The sequence below is a fragment of the Cupressus sempervirens genome, chromosome 6 (genome assembly GCF_028749045.1).
Source record: "Cupressus sempervirens isolate cs-2001-9-10 chromosome 6, ASM2874904v1, whole genome shotgun sequence".
Lineage (NCBI taxonomy): Eukaryota > Viridiplantae > Streptophyta > Pinopsida > Cupressales > Cupressaceae > Cupressus > Cupressus sempervirens.
In genome coordinates, this window is record NC_143123.1 from 679,052,411 (window position 1) to 679,070,274 (window position 17,864).

At 36.8% G+C, this 17,864-nt stretch overlaps 1 protein-coding gene across 1 annotated transcript in view; it reads left to right on the forward strand.

The window, feature by feature from the left end:
• Positions 1–17,864, forward strand: part of LOC149554015 (DDT domain superfamily) — a 76,238-nt gene that overhangs the window by 23,052 nt on the left and 35,322 nt on the right. The window contains exons 8-9 of the mRNA XM_089789338.1: positions 526–618; positions 949–1,072. Of these exons, the coding sequence (XP_089645464.1) occupies positions 526–618; positions 949–1,072 (217 nt within the window). The remainder of the gene's footprint in view (positions 1–525; positions 619–948; positions 1,073–17,864) is intronic.

Here is a 17,864-nt window from a genome sequence, read left to right on the forward strand (position 1 = left end):
CTGTGGGCTAGACCCTGTCCAGACCCACAGGCGGACTGGACCAGAACCATATATCAGTTAGTACCATGGCTGGTCTGGGGGCTTGGGGGGTGTACTGGACATCCTGTAATATATTTAGATTCTATGTTCCATTTTAGGGTTAGAAATAGAATTTAATTCTCTTGGATTTTGGTTATATTAAAATAATATATGGTTACTTCCATGGACATTTTAGTTTGTTTAGGTAGTTACTATTTGCTTAGATCTGAGGGATGTAGTAACAAAAAATTCATAGATGCATATTTTGTTATTTGCTACAAGACATCAAGATATATATTGAAAAAACTTACAGTAGTCTGCACTAGATCTCCATTGGGGTTATTGCAGACATACAAGAATCAAACTTTTGTTTTCTTGCTTGCATGTCATTGCATGTAATCATTTGATGAGAGCTCATTGGTTAGTGGTAGTTTCAGAGTTAAATTTTAAATTCGTTCAAAGTCTGTCCTGATTGCTTGCCATAATTTTTATTATTGCAATTTGCAGGAGAAGCTCTTCTTAAGTAGAAACAGGATGGAAACTGCAATTGGAAAGAGGCTAAAGAATGATATTCTTCCAGAGCTTGAAACACTTCAGAAGGTAAAGCTTTTGTGGAAGACAGTTATTCAAATAAAGGTCACTTTGCCTTAATCAATGATGTCTTTAAGCTCATGCCATGACTGTAGATTACAATCTTTGATTTGAAATTCTCATGTATGGTAAATGGGCTTTGTATTGTCTTGATGCATGCATTAAGAGTGCTTGAGTAGTGTACAGTGAGAGGGTTCAGAACTCCGCTTTCTGCATTTTGTGTTCTCACAGGCAATAGATTTAGATTTTTCCTTTTAAATTGCATATGAAATCTCTATATAGTTTTGCTTTATTAATGTAGTAAGCAGTTTCTTTTTCCTCTACTTTCTTTTGTATCAGAGAAAAGAGAGGTCACTAAAGAAGCAGCAGAGGCAAGCTCTTCTTCTTGATAACTTTGTAAGCACTCGAGGACCATCTTCAGGCCGTGCTCTCCGTGATCGCAAACCAGTTACATACACATTTGGTATGTAACTCATTTGATCTGGATATTGCACATAAATATTTCTAAACTGTAATAAGCTAGTTTAGATTGTAAAGTTAAATGTCTACTTTGCAATTAAAATATATTCCATCAGTACCATGTGATACTGCTGGATGATGCTGATCTCTTTTTCAATGATCCAATCTTATCTTCTCTTTATACAACAAGCAGGTGACATAAATATAATCACTCAATCAAACAAATGTTGTATTGAGCACATTTGTATTTGAGGAGTGGTAGCATAGATCATTCAAATCTTGACAGTATAAGTTCACATTGATTACATTGAGGACAACTGAATTTCATAATGTCAAATGAACTAGTTTGCTGTAAGTGCAATTGAAATAAAATTCTTAAAATGTTAATAAGCATGTATAATATTGATCTTCAATTGTTTAATCATATTCAAAGATAAATTGATCCTTTGTAGTCCATATCGGAATGATAAAATATGGCAGTCTCTCTGCTAGTGAAACTCACATAAACCTTGAGTTCTCCACTCAATAATTTATTGGTCTTCTTTTACACCGTGGATCCATTTCTTAGATCCCTATATCCCCTTTTTTACCTATCATGGAAATATAGATTGGTTTGGTTTCTTCTATTGGCATGTATATTATGGTCTTAAACTTAAGACCTTACTACAACATTGTGGTACTTGGTCACTCGTTATTTGTTTACTCTAGATAATTTTCTAATACACTTAAAACAAGAACACGGGTTGTAACTGTAATGTCCCTTTCTAGGATGTTCCTGATTTTGCTTTGGAATGTGAATCCCAATGTAGAATGACAATTGCATTATAAATATAACTTATCTACAAAAATCAAATATTTTGTTAAGATATTCACCTTGTAATTCTTTGAATAATGACGGAATACGAACATATCTTTGTAATCATTCTTAAAGCTTCCAACTAAAAATCATGTTATATTCGGATCAATAACTTTCTGATAATCAATCATATCTTGAATTCTTTGCAATTGCTTTTATATTTGGATCAATAACTTTATGAAAATCAATCATATCTTGAATTCTTTGCAATGGTATTATTTACGGTTTTCTTTCTTAACTTGCCAAGGGTATTTGAGGGTCTTCATCCTTAAAACTCTTTGTTCACCCTTGGAGGCTTTTGTTCTTCAACAAGATTTACCAAGGTTTGTGTTGTTGTCCTAACTTGGTAAGGGGAAATAAGGGTTTTCGTACATAAGTCTTTATGAACCTGGGAGGTGTTTCATCCCCCTTATTTCAAAATCAGTAACTCAATTTTGAAAATGATTGTTTGATTTAATGATTGCCTGATTCCTTTGATGGATTGGTGATTTCTTGCTTGATGTTTTCTTATTGATGAATTGCTTGGTCCTTTATATTAAATTCTTGGAGGATTTACCGCCCTTAACAAGAAATGAGTGACTACCTTTCATCATTGCTTTTCGGGAATAATAAATTATTTCCATATTAATTTATTGGCTGATTCCTTTCTCCCTTTTACAATTTATACCTTTTATCCTTCAATTTCAATAGTCATAGTTCTTTATTTGATGTCTTTTGATTATTCATTAAATGTAATTAATTGAATGTTTTATATATTTTTAACTATATTAATAATATATATATATAAATTTTTTAAATTTATTATTGAATTTCATTTGATAGTTATACCAACTAGCTTAATCATGTTACATACAGTATTTTAAAATACATGTAATTGATTTAAAATATAGTCACTTTGGATGATGGAGCGAACATATTTGTTATCTCTAATATCTAGTTCAATGATAATTCAGCCAGTTATGTATTAACATAAATTCATGATTTTGATCTAATATTAATGATAGTGCATATACACAACACTATATATGTGAAGATCTTAAGGATTGTAAAATCAAAATAACATAATCTATCCTACTATTAAATCTTTATGCAATACAAACCTAAATGAGTTAGTCCATTTAGAATCATATACCATACAAAATCCTTGTCAGGATAGTTTTAAGACTTTTTGTTGGGATAAGGTGTCTCAGCTTTGGAGCGAAAATCAAAAAAATTATCTATTAGCATATTCTTTTGGATTTGTTTTTATGCAAGAGTTGTGCACAAAGGAAGTTTCTAAAATAGGTTGTAAATACAATGAATGTAGATACTTTAGAAACAATTTCCTTGTTGCACGAAAACTCTATAAATAGAATGTGTTGTTGAAGAGAGAGAGAGAGAGAGAGAGAGAGAGAGAGAGAGAGAGAGATGTATTTGAAGAGCGTTGTTATTGAAAGGAAGCCGAAGTTCGGAAATGCTTCCAAATGCTAAATGTAACAGGGAAGATAGTGCAGAAATTTCTTACAAATCCTTGACCTATTGCAAACTAGATAAACACATGCAGAAAACAGATTTAAGCAAAAAATAGTACACCAAATATACGTGGGAAAACCCTTTTAGGAAAAAGCCCACCACTCTAAAGCTAGACCTAATTGTATTATCAACAACAATCAACTACAATACAATCTCAAGAGCCAATGCTCTCCAAGAGTAATTAGTTGTGATATCTAAATCCAAAATAACTCTGACAACATATCTGTTAACTGCGAGGGTTGCTGTTGCACCAAAAGATCAACCTATCAATGCCCAATACAAACACTAGACTTTTCCTCATGAGGCTGTTAAACCATGTCATGAATCCAGCAAGGGATGCTGACCCACTGTCAACAGTTCCCTTCGAACATTACTTATTGTGGTCTGCAAGAATTCGAACCTTTGACCAAGCTTTGATACCACTTATTAATCAGTAGGGTTGCCTCTGCACCAAAAGATCGATCTGTTAATGCTTGATACAACCACTGGGTTAATAGAAGACACATGAGGCTATTCAACCATGTCACGAATCCAATAGGAGATGCTGGCCTATTGCTAACACTTTTCATGCCTTGAAAGACGATATATCACTTGTAATATTTACAAGATTCTTGGTACATACAACTTTGTACAAAATTTATTATTTGCTTGTGGCTCCCAACAAGGATTTATTATCAGGCAATTAGTGTAACTAATGTTTGTTAGTATTGTTGACGGCTAGGTAGGTGGGGGATAGTTTTTGACCATTGGCACACGCATCCCCTCAACACATCTATATATGTTCATGTATTCGTCTCTAAAGGATATTATGGTTGTTGAGATGAAATAGAAGTGTTGATGATGTTATTGTGATAAATTATAAAGTATTGATGAGATTAGTAGAAATGCAGTTGCGAGTTCTCTATATTATATCTCTTTTGTTTCATTTACTTGCAATTCTCATATGTGTTTTACTTCACCCTATGAGGCAAACATTCGACAATAGGCTTTGTTTGAAGAGAAGGTGAAAAAGCATTGATAGTAGACTTCACAAACATATTGCAAGAATTGATAGAAACTCATCTCCAAAGGGGATTGACACTAGAGGAGATTCCTGTGAGCGCTATGTGGAATTCCCTGGAAGGGAGTTCAATGGTGGATTAGTTGATGTGTTGCCTACGAAGACTATTTGCCCAACATTTCATTGCTCTGCGTAACACAAGAGAAGAGGGCAACAATTGAAGGGAAGAGGATCATGTACGGAGTCGAAGGAGGCAACACATCCTAAACCCTTTCGAGAAAAATAATTAATGCCAAATACCTTGATAAAGATAGAAACCGTATCTGCAGAGGACAAGAAGACGAGCATGAGGCTATTAAGTGAGCCTTAAAATTGGAGAAACAAGCGGAGAGAAGGTGATGACCATAGATACTTGCCAAGGGTTGACTCAAGGGGAAGAATTACTTGAGGAAAATGTAGGAAGTGTTGAAGGCAGTAGCAAAGGGTATGAAGTGATTGGTGCTGAAAATGATGTAGTCAGGTATGGAGGGTACAAAGGTGACAGTGAATAGTGCCAAAGGGGGTGACAATGTGTCCAAACTGATCAAGGATACTCTACATTGATTGAGATATATCACCCTTCCATCGCCAAAAAATTGGAGGGAAGTAGTGGAGACCAACAACAAAGGCGTAGGGGATATTGGTGTGGCCGAGGGTATCGAAAGGTCACAGGAGCATGATAATTAGAATAATTTGTTTGTTTCCACTATACCAAACTTGGGAGGTTACACTAGACTAAAGACAAGGAACATAACCATGGAAAACAAACATGAGTTGCTTAAGTTCATGGGGGATGGGAAGAAGGATCTCCTTCAAAACTGTTAAACACATGAGACAATTTGTTTGGCTAATGAGGTGACCAATCAAGATGAATAAGTAGTGCAGTGTCTTGTAACCCTACATGGAGTGACCATTGATTGGTTCTTTGACATAGACAAGTCAAACATGAATAAATGGGATGAGTTGAAAAAATCTTTTCGAAGTGAATTCAGAGTGCTTCGGGATGATGATGAGATCGTGGCCGAAATTTACAGTATGAAGTATGTGGAGTGAGAATGTAAGAACGTACAGTTGGCAATTAAAGTAGCTTAGAAAAATGGACAATAACTAGCATACAACCTAAAGAAGTACTAGTTTGCGGAGGGGTTGAGAACCTGAGATCCTCCCTAAGAATGAAATGAAGATTGTTCCTTTGACGTCGTATCAGGATGCATACACCAAGCTATCGACCTTGAGAGTGAAAGAAAAACATTGAGGAAGAGGACGAATAGGTCATTAGATGATGATGCTTCTATTGATGGAAGTAGTAGTGATGAAGAGTCCAGTAAAAAGGTGCAACCACTCCAAAAAGACTTGCATCATTTGATGAAGGAATTTAAAATTGTGGTGCATAGTTTGTAAGGAGGGCTATAAAAAAGGCACATGCCCCAAAAAAGCCTCACATGACATTTGCTGAGTGATTGGACATTCCACCAAGGAATGCCCATACAACATCAAAATAAAGAATGCACAAGTGCTCTTTACAGGCTAGCAATTGATGTGCGCATCACTGGACACTTCTCAGCAATAGGCCAACACAACATCATCATTTGGCTGCACCAAAATAACTAAAAAGGAGGAATATAACAATAGTAATAATAATAACAATGCCTAGAGTTGGATACAATACAATGCAAAGGATTGACCAATGATTCAATGTTGAGCTTGCAATCAATAGGAACACTTCGCCCGAGATTGCCAAAAGGAGGAAACCCCTTAATACTTGTGCCCATGGTGCGGTTTTGGCGACCATGAGGATGCAAATGGTCCCAAACTAGGAGTTAATCTATTGAACTTTGAGAGGCTAAGTGGAGAAGGGATATTAGCGATTACTAGAGCATAAGCCATGAAAGCAACCTACCTAGACCTTGTTTGGAGGAGAGGGTATGGGAAGTGAAGGCCAACATTGAAAGACATATGATTGCTGAATGAAGACAAACCAAGCATACATCGAGAACTTCATCTCGTATGGAAGCAAAACAAAATATTATGATGCAGTGCTATAGATGGAGGTGTTGGTAAAAATTAAAGACCTTGAAACTATGTAACAATTGAGTGCTATCAAACTAAGCACCTTATCGGAACTACCCATATGACAAATCATACAGAGGTTTTGGTCAGCCCTTTGGCCGACCTAATGTTACTGGCTATGAACTATGGGCAAGACCACGTGGTATAGAGATGGACATCTTAGGAATCATCCTTATGAACACCATTGCCAAGGGAGGATCATAGGTCAATGTGGTACTTGAGGAAACTTGAAGAAACATAGTAAGCCAACATTGTAGTGGCTAACTTACAATTTGGTGGGTGTTGGCTAATACGACATCAAGCCGATTGAGACCCTTGATGGCCTAACAGGTGACTATTCGTACCCAACCCCTCATTCTGGATTTCATGGCAATCCCTTTGAAAAAGAAAGGGTAGAATGCTTTTTTGGGGAAAGGTTGGCTTGTCAACGAAGGTGAACCATAACTAAAAGTGCAACACCCTTTCAATGGATAATGGTGGAGAAAATTTGTGATTGACTTGAGAGTACAGATTGGAAGTGAGGAGTTGGCATCCTCTTCAGAGTCAGAGTCAAAAGGAGAGTTGATAGGACTGGAGGACGGGAAGCACAAAATGGAGCCATACAAAGAAGGTATTGTGGAATTGAAAGGGTGTTATAAAGAAGACATGGATTCTTTGAACATATTCTTCCACTAGAAAATGGAAGATTATGAGTTATTTCATTGCAACATGCTATAGATTGAGGAGTCAGAAGGACTTGTTTTTGTCGGAGTTGGGGAATACAAAGAAAAAGAGGCTAGAGTCAATGAGACTCCTGCACACAAATTTGATAACGTATACAATCCAAAGAGCCCACCTTGAAGGTAAGAAACTTGGGAGATGAAGTAAATCTGAGAAACATACTAGTGGGAGATGATTGGAATGTGATATCGAATGTTGCAACGTTCAAAACATTCATGGAGTACAACGATGTCTTTGCTTGGACTTACACGGATATTAAGGGAGTGCCTTTGGAGCTGTGCAATACATTGCATTCCATCGGTACTTGGAGCCCAACTAATATGGAATCGGCCATACCAAATGAACAAGAATTATGCCTCTAGGATGAATGAGGAAATAGAGCAAATGCTTGAAGCCCGCATTATTTTTTGGCTCCAGACCAACAAATGGGTATCAACTATTGTGATTTCACTAAGGAGGTAGCTTAGATCTAATTTGTGTGGACCTTTGGTGCTTGAACACAATCACTATCAAGGAGCCTTTGTCCCATGCCATTCACAAATAACATTTTGGAGAAAGTAGTAGGGCATGAAATGCATTCCTTCATGACAGTTTCTTGGGGTATAATCATCGAGGAAGATAAATTGATAACCATATTTATGGTGGAAGACGATGTCTACGTGTACAATCAGATGCCCTTTGAACTATGTAATGCTTTGCTACATTCTAGAGGATCATCTTACTCTTCTTTAATAAAATATTAGTAGGAAATTTCTAAATATTTTTTGACAACTACTCCATTTACAATGGGCAAAATACCCATCTAGTATCCCTATGGGAGTGTATGGAGTGTTGTAGGAGAGCCATATTGGCGCTGAATCCTAAGAAGTGTAGGTTTATGATGCCTCAAGGGAAATTGTTGGCCACATTGTTTGCAAAGATGGGTTGAAGACAAGACCCAAATAAGGTGCGGGTGATTGTGGAAATGAAACCCCCTATTGATGTTATCGACGTAAAATTCTTCCTTAGCCACATCAGGTACTATCGAAGGTTCATTAAGAAATTCACATAGATCTTGTATCCCCCAAAAAAATTTACGCAGAAAGGAAAACTGTACTCATGGGGGTCCATACAAGGTGAAGCCTTTGAGGAACCAAAGGCAAGATTGGCATGTGCATCTATCTTGGCATACCTAAACTGGGATAAGGAGTTCCATGTCTATGGAAATGCCTCGAACTATGCAATTGGTGCTATGTTGGCTCAGATGGGCCTGTGCAGGCTATACCATCCATTCTACTATACTAGTAGTTTTCTGTCCAAAGTGAAGAAGAACTACAATACGATGGAGAGGGAGGCTCACAAGTGATCTACGACATATAGAAATTGAAGCATTACCTATTGGTGACTACATTCACATTTTATGTGGGCCACCAGGTGCTTATATACTTGGTGAAAAAATTAATTGTTTAGGGAAGGGTCAATAAGTGGTTACTTCTATTGCAAGAGTTAACACCTTTACGATCATTGTGCAGCCAGGGAAAAGCTATGTGATCGTTGACCAACTATTATGGAAAAAGTTTGCAAAGCTGCCAGAAAGAGTCAATAATGATTTTCTAAATGCACATTTGTTTTACATTGCGATACTACTAGTTTGGTACACCACCATTAGGGAATTCCTCTTGACTTCACAGTTCCAGAGAGACATGCTCTTCTGGAGGTATATAACCTATACTCTATCCCTAGGTCTTAATCATTTAATCATACGTCATCAGGTGAAATGAGAAAGCTTGTTCTACAAAGGAATATTATGTTGATATACACATTGTTGTATAAAATGGGACCTAAGTAAGTGTTGAGGAGGCATCATGAAGGAGGAGGTTCCAAGTTCTTTGAGAGAGGGTGCACAAAGGTACGACAAGAGGGCACATGAGATCAGACACCACAGTGTGAGAGTTGTTGTTGGTAAGCTTATGCTCGCCTATGTTGTACAACAACGCTCGAGAGTAGGTCATGGGGTGTAATATGTGCCAGAGAGTTAAGAAGATGTTGAAGAGGGACTTTATGCCCCCCAAACCCTCACACGCACAATAATTGTTTGAACGGTGGGGGTTAGATTTCATTGGACTGTTGAAGGCCAGCAACGCATGGAGATGTTGATTCATCATAGTTGCTATAGAGTACTTAACTATGTGGATGGAAGCACAATCCCTACCTGATAACGCAACATTGAGGACAACCAAGTTTATCTATGAACAAATCATCAACCGATATGAAATTCCCATTCAACTGACAAGTCATCGGGAAAGGCACTTTGTGAATCATGTAAAGTTGCTAACAATGAAGTTAAATTTTTTTCACTCCATATCAAGCCCCTACCATCGGAGAGTCGATGGGCAGGCAAAAGTAATGAATAAGATTTTGGTCTCGGTGATTTTTAAATCATGTGGTGTTAAATAGGAAGATTGGGAAGAGAAGGTGTTGTTGGTACTATGGGCCTATTGTACGACATATAAGGTAATGACTGACTAAACACCATGAAAGTTGTTCTACGACCAGGAAGTTATCTTGCTGACAAAGTTCATGGTGCCAAGTCTTCAAATAACCATTAATAATAGGTTGCGTGACATGGAAAGTTTGAGGGAGTGACTATATGCCTTTAACAAATTGGATGAACTATGGATGATGGCCAAGTGGGCCACAAAGGCAACCCAATAGTGCCAAAAGTTGTGGCATGACAAGCATCTCAAGCGTATGAGATTCTCTTTCAGACAATTGGTTTTGAAGTATAATGACATAATGAGATAAATCCATGGAAATTCAAGGTGAGGTGGCAGAGAACTAAGCAATAAAACTATGGACTTTGGATGGTTAGGAAGTTCCCTAGGTTGTGAACAAGTCGAAATTAAAGTTGTATCACAAAAGGCGATGAAGGGATGACCTAGTTTGCATAGATAATGACAGAGGTACGTAATTCAAATACTTTAAAAAATAAAATATTTGAGAACTCATTGTATGGTGGCCATCATACAGGGTGGCTAATGTACGACCCCCAACTATAGGCCATCGACCTTTGAAAAGCCTTACAACGGTGTGGAAAAAGGAAAGGATTTTTTAACAATGAAAGTGTCATACATCGTATAGAGTGGTAAGTAACGAAGAGAAAAGGAGGAGATGGCCATACTAGGCCAAAGATTATCACACCATATTGAGAAAATAAAAAGACATAGCATACGGTCAAAATAAAACATTTCATCTCTGATCTCACATTGGTATCAAAGCAAGATAAATCTTGGTTTATGCAAATTTGGTGGAGTGAATGCTATTCACTGAGCTTGAAAATTGTGTGTGCAATGACTTCTTCCTGTGTAGGTCTAAGTCGTGTGTTTGGTGTTGCATATGCAATTTCTCATTTGTGTAGTGTTTTCCCTTTTTCCGTAGAACTTAGAGTCGTGTGTGAGTCCTAGTTTGTTTTTTTTCTCACAATTTTTTGATTATTCTGAAAACTTGCAAAAGGAAGAGGAGGGCATGAATTGATAAAAGAATTTCATATGATTTGACAACTAGTCATTCGATGCTTCGAAGTGCAAGCCTATTTCGTTGCTTAAGGCTTGGAAGAGGTCATTACCTATCATAGAGTATGGCATAATTTCATCTACTTTGTGGTACTTATACTATTGTGTGTTGGATTCGATTTATATTGTTGAGGGCATTGTATGTTGAGTTCTATTTGGAGATGGTGTAGGGTAGACACAATATTTAATTCAGAAGGTGACAATAGCTAAATGGTATGACTTATAGGAATTCAAGAGTGCAAGACATAGGATTGGATATCATACTTTATTGGTTTTGCAAGACAACAAGGAGTTGGTAGATTTAGGATCAAAGAAAGAAAATTGCAGAAAACAGTTGCAAGGGTCACCATCAATGAGTAGTTCGATCATGAACAAAGACAAACTTGTCCTTCCATCAAGAGTAAAAATTGCAAGAAAGATGGATACAAACAAAAAGAATGTAAAATCAAAGGTTCAAACACAAAGGGAAGAAGTTACGGTGCAAAATACTACATTTGAAGGATTAAATGGTGTGGAATGTTGTACATGGTGGTAGGAAACTCTCGAGAACCATCCCATTAAAGAAAATCTAAGATGTGCGTAGGAGTACTGGGCTATACGAATGTCATGTTTTCTATCTAAGATTTTGAGGGGGCATTGTAAATAATGATAGAAACCTAAGACAGGCACCAACGTAGGTCCATATTTGAGAACTTGGAACACAACATTACAATTTCTTTTTCAGATGTCAAGTTTACTAGAGTATTTGGCATCCCAAGGTTTGTGGGGTAAAAGATTGATATAATAGTGAAAAAGATTACTATGAGAGAGAAAGAAAGGCTCATAAGTTGGTTTCCCAAGACATGACAAAAGTAGAATGAGAGTCATTAGCTACCTACAACAGCAACATGGGGTTGAAGAAATCTTCTGTTGTTGTTGGAGAGTGGAGGTGCTTGATGAATGCCATCAAGAATCAACTCCTAGGCTCCAACCCAACTTCAAACATTGCACTACCTCAAATTGCCCTCATGAACAGACACAAGAATGGTATTCTTTATGATCCGATGTCAACATTCACTGACAAAATGGAGGAATTTCTGATGTTGTAATGCAAAATGTTTTACATGCTACATGTACTATGCTATCAGATTCTTTTGGGAGGCCACACGCACACAAATACTTGCAAGCCTATGTGAGGTGAAGCTACAAAGTCGTTTGCAGCCCTCTTACATGTCCATTCTGTATTGGGGATACTTGGACAACTTGACCACATGTGGAGCTATGTAGTCTAGTCAATAGTGAAAGTGTCAGGTCAATAGTGGATAGGAGTCTCTTGGCACAATGAGGGTTAGGGAGGGAGTTTCATGTTGGTAGGGTGAGTCACTTGGGGGAGGGAGAGGTAGTGGACTCAAAGATAGGAGTTGGTGTTAGATTTGGGGATAGTCTCACACCTTTTGAGGCAATACCACCCTCAAATTACCAACAACTTTGGTGGTGGCACATGGACACACGAGAGAGTGCTTTTTACTTAGCTACTATCCTCGAACAACCAGTAGATCCCTCCTAGCTCTTTTGGTGTGCCTCGTAAAGAGCGAGAGCCCGTAGTAGTAGAGTCTGCAGTAGGAATGATAGGGCAACATGTAGTCGAGGTCGTGGAACAGTTAGTAGTGGAGGAGATATCGAGAGAGATGATTGAGCACATGTGGTCATTGATGTGGTTGAACCAAGGGTTGTGGACATAGTAGCGACAAAGATGGTAGGCATGGAACAACTGACAAGGAAGGGCGACAAATGCTAGGGAGTGTTATTGAGTCAGAAGTCACCATGAGCGCTTAGCTCACCTGCATTGAGCTTAGACCCATGCTACTTGTTGGATCTGCACTCTTTTCACCACCACGACAAATACCATCTCAGGAGATCATGGATTTGGAGGGTCACATGATGTTGGACCTGCACGCTTTTCACCATGACGACAAATACTTGTTTGGGAGTTGGAGACGAGTCCTTAACATGATGTAGCTGTACGAGAGGGGGAATGTGTGGGCAAGATTGAGGCATCTCTCCAACATGTACTTGAGCCCCATGGGGAGTTTGGCGACCTGCACGAGTACTTTGTAGATATGGTCACAATCGTTAGACAATATCTGGCTGGCATGGGGGTAGGTGCTAGGAGGATAGTGGCCTTTGCTTGATTACTTGCCTACAAGGTGGTTTATCAACATGTGGAGCAATTGTTAGCTTTTGTTAGTGGGGGTTGCAGATGAGACCTTGGCTATGTTGGAGGATTGGGGTCTTCTAGACATACGAAGAGAGCCAATTTCATTCCTTACCGAGGAAGGTTGAGCAGGTGTTCCATGAGAGGTACTATAAGCTTAAGAAGACTAAACATGTGGCTTTCGTGGCTGAGGCAATACGATTGTCAACAGTTATAGCTTAGGAGTTGACCATTCGACTCTAGGCGGTAAAGGAGTTGGCTTAGTATTGGGACAATTGGTAGTATTGTGGGATTACTTGGAGTAGGAGAGAGGTGAGAGGGCAACAATGATGGCATAGTTAGAGGAGTGGGTAAAGTGGGCGAGGGTGGAAACTTGCCTTGCTAGTGCTATGGAGATGACAAACATGAAGGATAAGGAAGTCTTGGACACAACATTCATGATGAAGTTTGTTATTGAAGGATAAATATTAGTGCACCGAGACCTGAGCCTACAGATTGAGCAGGTGTACAGGTTGAGAACACGATTGACTTCATCTACACTGCCACTGGTGCTGTCCTCATTAGGGATGCTCTCTCAACACTCAACTTAGTCTTGATTTACTTTTGTAAAGTTGTGTAGTTGGGTTCATCCTCGTTTTGTTGTATGTTTTTAAGAGACAACTTTCCTTTTGGGAGGGAGAGGATGATATTGTCGGGCAATTAGTGTAATTAATGTTTGTTAGTATTGTCGAGGGTTGCTTGATACATCTATATATGTTCATGTATTTGTCTCCGAAGGATACTATTGTTGTCAGGATGAAATAGAAGCATTTCTAGTGTTATTCTCATACATTGTAAAGTATTAATGAGATTAACAACAATGTAGTTGTGAGTTCTCTATATTATATATTTACTTGCATTATCATATGTCTAAAACTTTACTAGGCAAACAAATTAAACTTCAATTCTTAAAAAGTTATTGTTATGTCTTGGCAATATCTAATAAAGAATACACCCAAGACCCTCCTTGAAGTTTTAAAACTTGGAAAACTAGACCTTTTCCTAGGCGTCATGAATGCGCTTTGACAAGCAGTGACTTGCACTCAAATTGACATATCCCCATTTTAAGATAGAATTTTAATAATAGTTAGATAATAAAATGTTATTAAATAAATAATGATAATAAAGTTATATTTATAAAACTAGGAAATAATAATTATTTAATCTATATTATTAATGAAATAATATTTAGTATGATATTTTAGATTTTTATTTTCCAAAAGTAAATAAATCAATAAAATTAAATATAAGAGACAATATTGTAGAAAGTATGTTAACTTTCCAAATAGAATTTCATAATAAATAATAATAAACACAAATAAGTAAGTAAATAAATTATATAGCATAGAATAATATAAATTAACTAAATCTAATGAAAAGTCAAGAGAGATTTAACAAATAGACATGACTCCTTAAAATTAAGATTTAAAAGGGAGGAGAATTTATTTTAGAGAGGGGAAAAAAGGAAAAGGAGAGGAGAGGAGTTCAAAAGGAAAAATGGAAGAGGAAAGTAATACGAAGAAAATAAGGAAGTGACTTTTTGGAAAGGTATCAATGTTATTGAAAGGATGCGAACCTTTGAAAGGGTTATAATTATGAATAGTTGCGACTCTTCAAAAATATTTTAATTATAAAGTATTGGGACTTTTCCAAAGGATTTTAGTTATGAAGGGTTGCGACTTTTCGAAAGGATTATAACTATGAAGTTTTGTGACTTTTCAAAGGATTTGTATTATGAAAGGGTGCGACTTTCGGAAAAGAAGAAGGTAAGAAAGGTATGTTTATGAATTATGTTTATGGATTTATTTATGAACAATACTTGTGGATAATATTGTGTTAGCTCATGGGGTTAACACCATGGATATTAATGAGACTCGAAGCGTGAAGCATGTGAGATATTAAGATCTCCATTGACCACCATGGCCAAGAATCAATGCAAACTCGAAGCATGGAGCATGTGAGATATTAATATCTACATTGCCCGCCATGGCCGAGATTTGATATCAAAGCATGGAGCATGGAGATATTAATATCTCCATTGTCCACCATGGCCGATAATCGAGTAATAATACATTAATTTAGTAGGAGAATTATAAGACTTGAAGCATGGGGGTAGCAAGGTATTAACACCTTGAACTGACCACCATGGCCAAGAAATCTCTGTGTTGCCAGAATATTTTGATGTTGTTGAACATATGCATATGTCGTTGGCCTTGGATAGAGGATGCCTGTCCAAGAAGAATCTTAAGGGGTGCACTCTCGGGATGACGACGAAGTAGCTATGAGCTATGAAGCCCAATTTGGAGATGTCCTTAAGATTGGGATTAACTTAGAGGGTAGAATAATATAGTTAGTTTTATTATTATTGTGATTCTAACATTTATTTTTGCAGGTATTACTTGTCCCTAACTAACCCTATTAGTGGGGACATTACAGTGGTATTAGAGCATGATCTTGCTATCTTGTAGGGTTAAAGGGGATTTAGAAAAATAATTTATATGAAAGACTAATGTAGAAAATTTAATGACTATTAGAAATGTTTCAAACATATCCATGATAGCAACCTAAGAATTTGAACTAAAAGAAATATAAATTTCAACTCAATAGAAGAAGTTATTTAATTGCTTGAGGACAAGCAATTTGAGGAAGGGCGGAGTGTCATATCCCCATTTTATGATAGAATTTTTATAATAGTTAGATAATAAAATGTTATTAAATAAATAATAATAATAAAGTTATATTTATAAAACTAGGAAATAATAATTATTTAATCTATATTATTAATGAAATAATATTTAGTATGATATTTTAAATAATTCAAAAAAAATAAATTTTCAAAAAGTAAATAAATAAATAAATAAAATTAAATAAAAGAGACAATGTTGTAGAAAGTATGTTAACTTTCTAAATAGAATTTCATAATAAATAATAATAAACACAAATAAGTAAGTAAATAAATAATATAACATAGAATAATATAAATTAACTAAATCTAATGAAAAGTCGAGAGATTTAACAAATAAACATGACTCTTTAAAATTAAAATATAAAAGGGAGGAGAGTTTATTTTAGAGAGGGGAAAAAAGGAAGAGGAGAGGAGAGGAGTTTAAAAGGAAAAATGGAAGAGGAAAGTAATATGAAGAAAATAAGGAAGTGACTTTCTGAAAAGGTATCAATGATATAGAAAGGATGCAAACCTTTGAAAGAGTCATAATTATGAATAGTTGCGACTCTTCAAAAATATTTTAATTATAAAGTATTGGGACTTTTCCAAAGAATTTTAGTTATGAAGGGTTGCGACTTTTCGAAAGGATTATAACTATGAAGTTTTGTGACTTTTCAAAGGATTTGTATTATGAAAGGGTGGGACTCTTGCAAAATAAGGTAAGAAAGGTATGTTTATGAATTATGTTTATGGATTTATTTATGAATAATACTTGTGGATAATGTTGTGTTAGCTCATGGGGTTAACACCATGGATATTAATGAGACTTGAAGCATGGAGCATGTGAGATATTAAGATCTCTATTGACCCCCATGGCCGAGAATCAATGTGAACTCGAAGCATGGAGCATGTGAGATATTGATATCTACATTCTCTGCCATGGCTGAGATTCGATATCAAAGCATGGAGCATGGAGATATTAAGATCTCCATTGTCCACCATGGTTGATAATCAAGTAATAATAGATTAATCTATTAGGAGAATTATAAGACTCAAAGCATGGGGGTAGCAAGGTATTAAGACCTTGAATTGATCACTATGGCCGAGAATTCTCCGTGTTGCCAGAATATTCTGATGTTGTCAAACATATGCATATGTCATTGGCCTTGGAGATAGAGGATGCCCGGGATGCCTGTCCAAGAAGAATCTTAAGGGGTGCGCTCCCTGGATGACGACATAGTAGTAGCTTTGAGCTATGAAGCCTGATCTAGAGATGTCCTTAAGATTGGGGTTAACTTAGAGGGTAGAATAATATAGTTAGTTTTATTATTATTGTGATTCTAACATTTGTTTTTGCAGGTGTTACTTGTCCCTAACTAACCCTATTAGTGGGGACATTACATGAATGCCATCAACACCAACCAAACTCATTTTAAACCTACTCAAAGCCTTTTTTAGGGTTCCTAGACTATGCTAGTTTGAAACACAATTCCTTGAAAACCCCTCCAGTTTGAATTGCACAATTATGGTGCTTACAATGGATAGTGGCATCCAAATGAGAGACTAGCACCCAAATGACACTAATGCATGGTGCACTGGTGTCCTTGATTCATGCAAGTGCTTGATTTTTATGTTGGCATCCTATGGATTAGCAAAACCACTCTGTTGTCCTTTAAGACACATTTGTTGAGGCTAGTGAGCTTCTCCTCTGAACTGCAGGACCTCTTGGAGCTAGTTGCATAAGTGAAGATGAAATGCAAATCCAACATATAGATTGGGAGGAATTGTTGAAAACGTGTAAGGATTGTGTGCAAAGTGTCCCTAGGGTCACTAGATGACACTTTCAAACATGAGCAATCTTGGGTTTGCCCTAAACATGTCAAGCTTACTCCAAACTTCTTGAATTCAATTCTAACACATTGAACTACATCCAATTGATTGGAAACCACATTGGGACCAATCATTGATGATGGTTTGCAATGCCAGTCAACCATTTTGAACATGCATATCCGCCCCAGTGCTTGTGGAGTTTGTTAAACAACCCATCAATTACACATACACTGGGTGAATAGGTGGCATACAATCATACATGACATAGAGTTTGCACATCAAGAATGATTAACATCGCAATTAAGAAGAGCCATTACAAT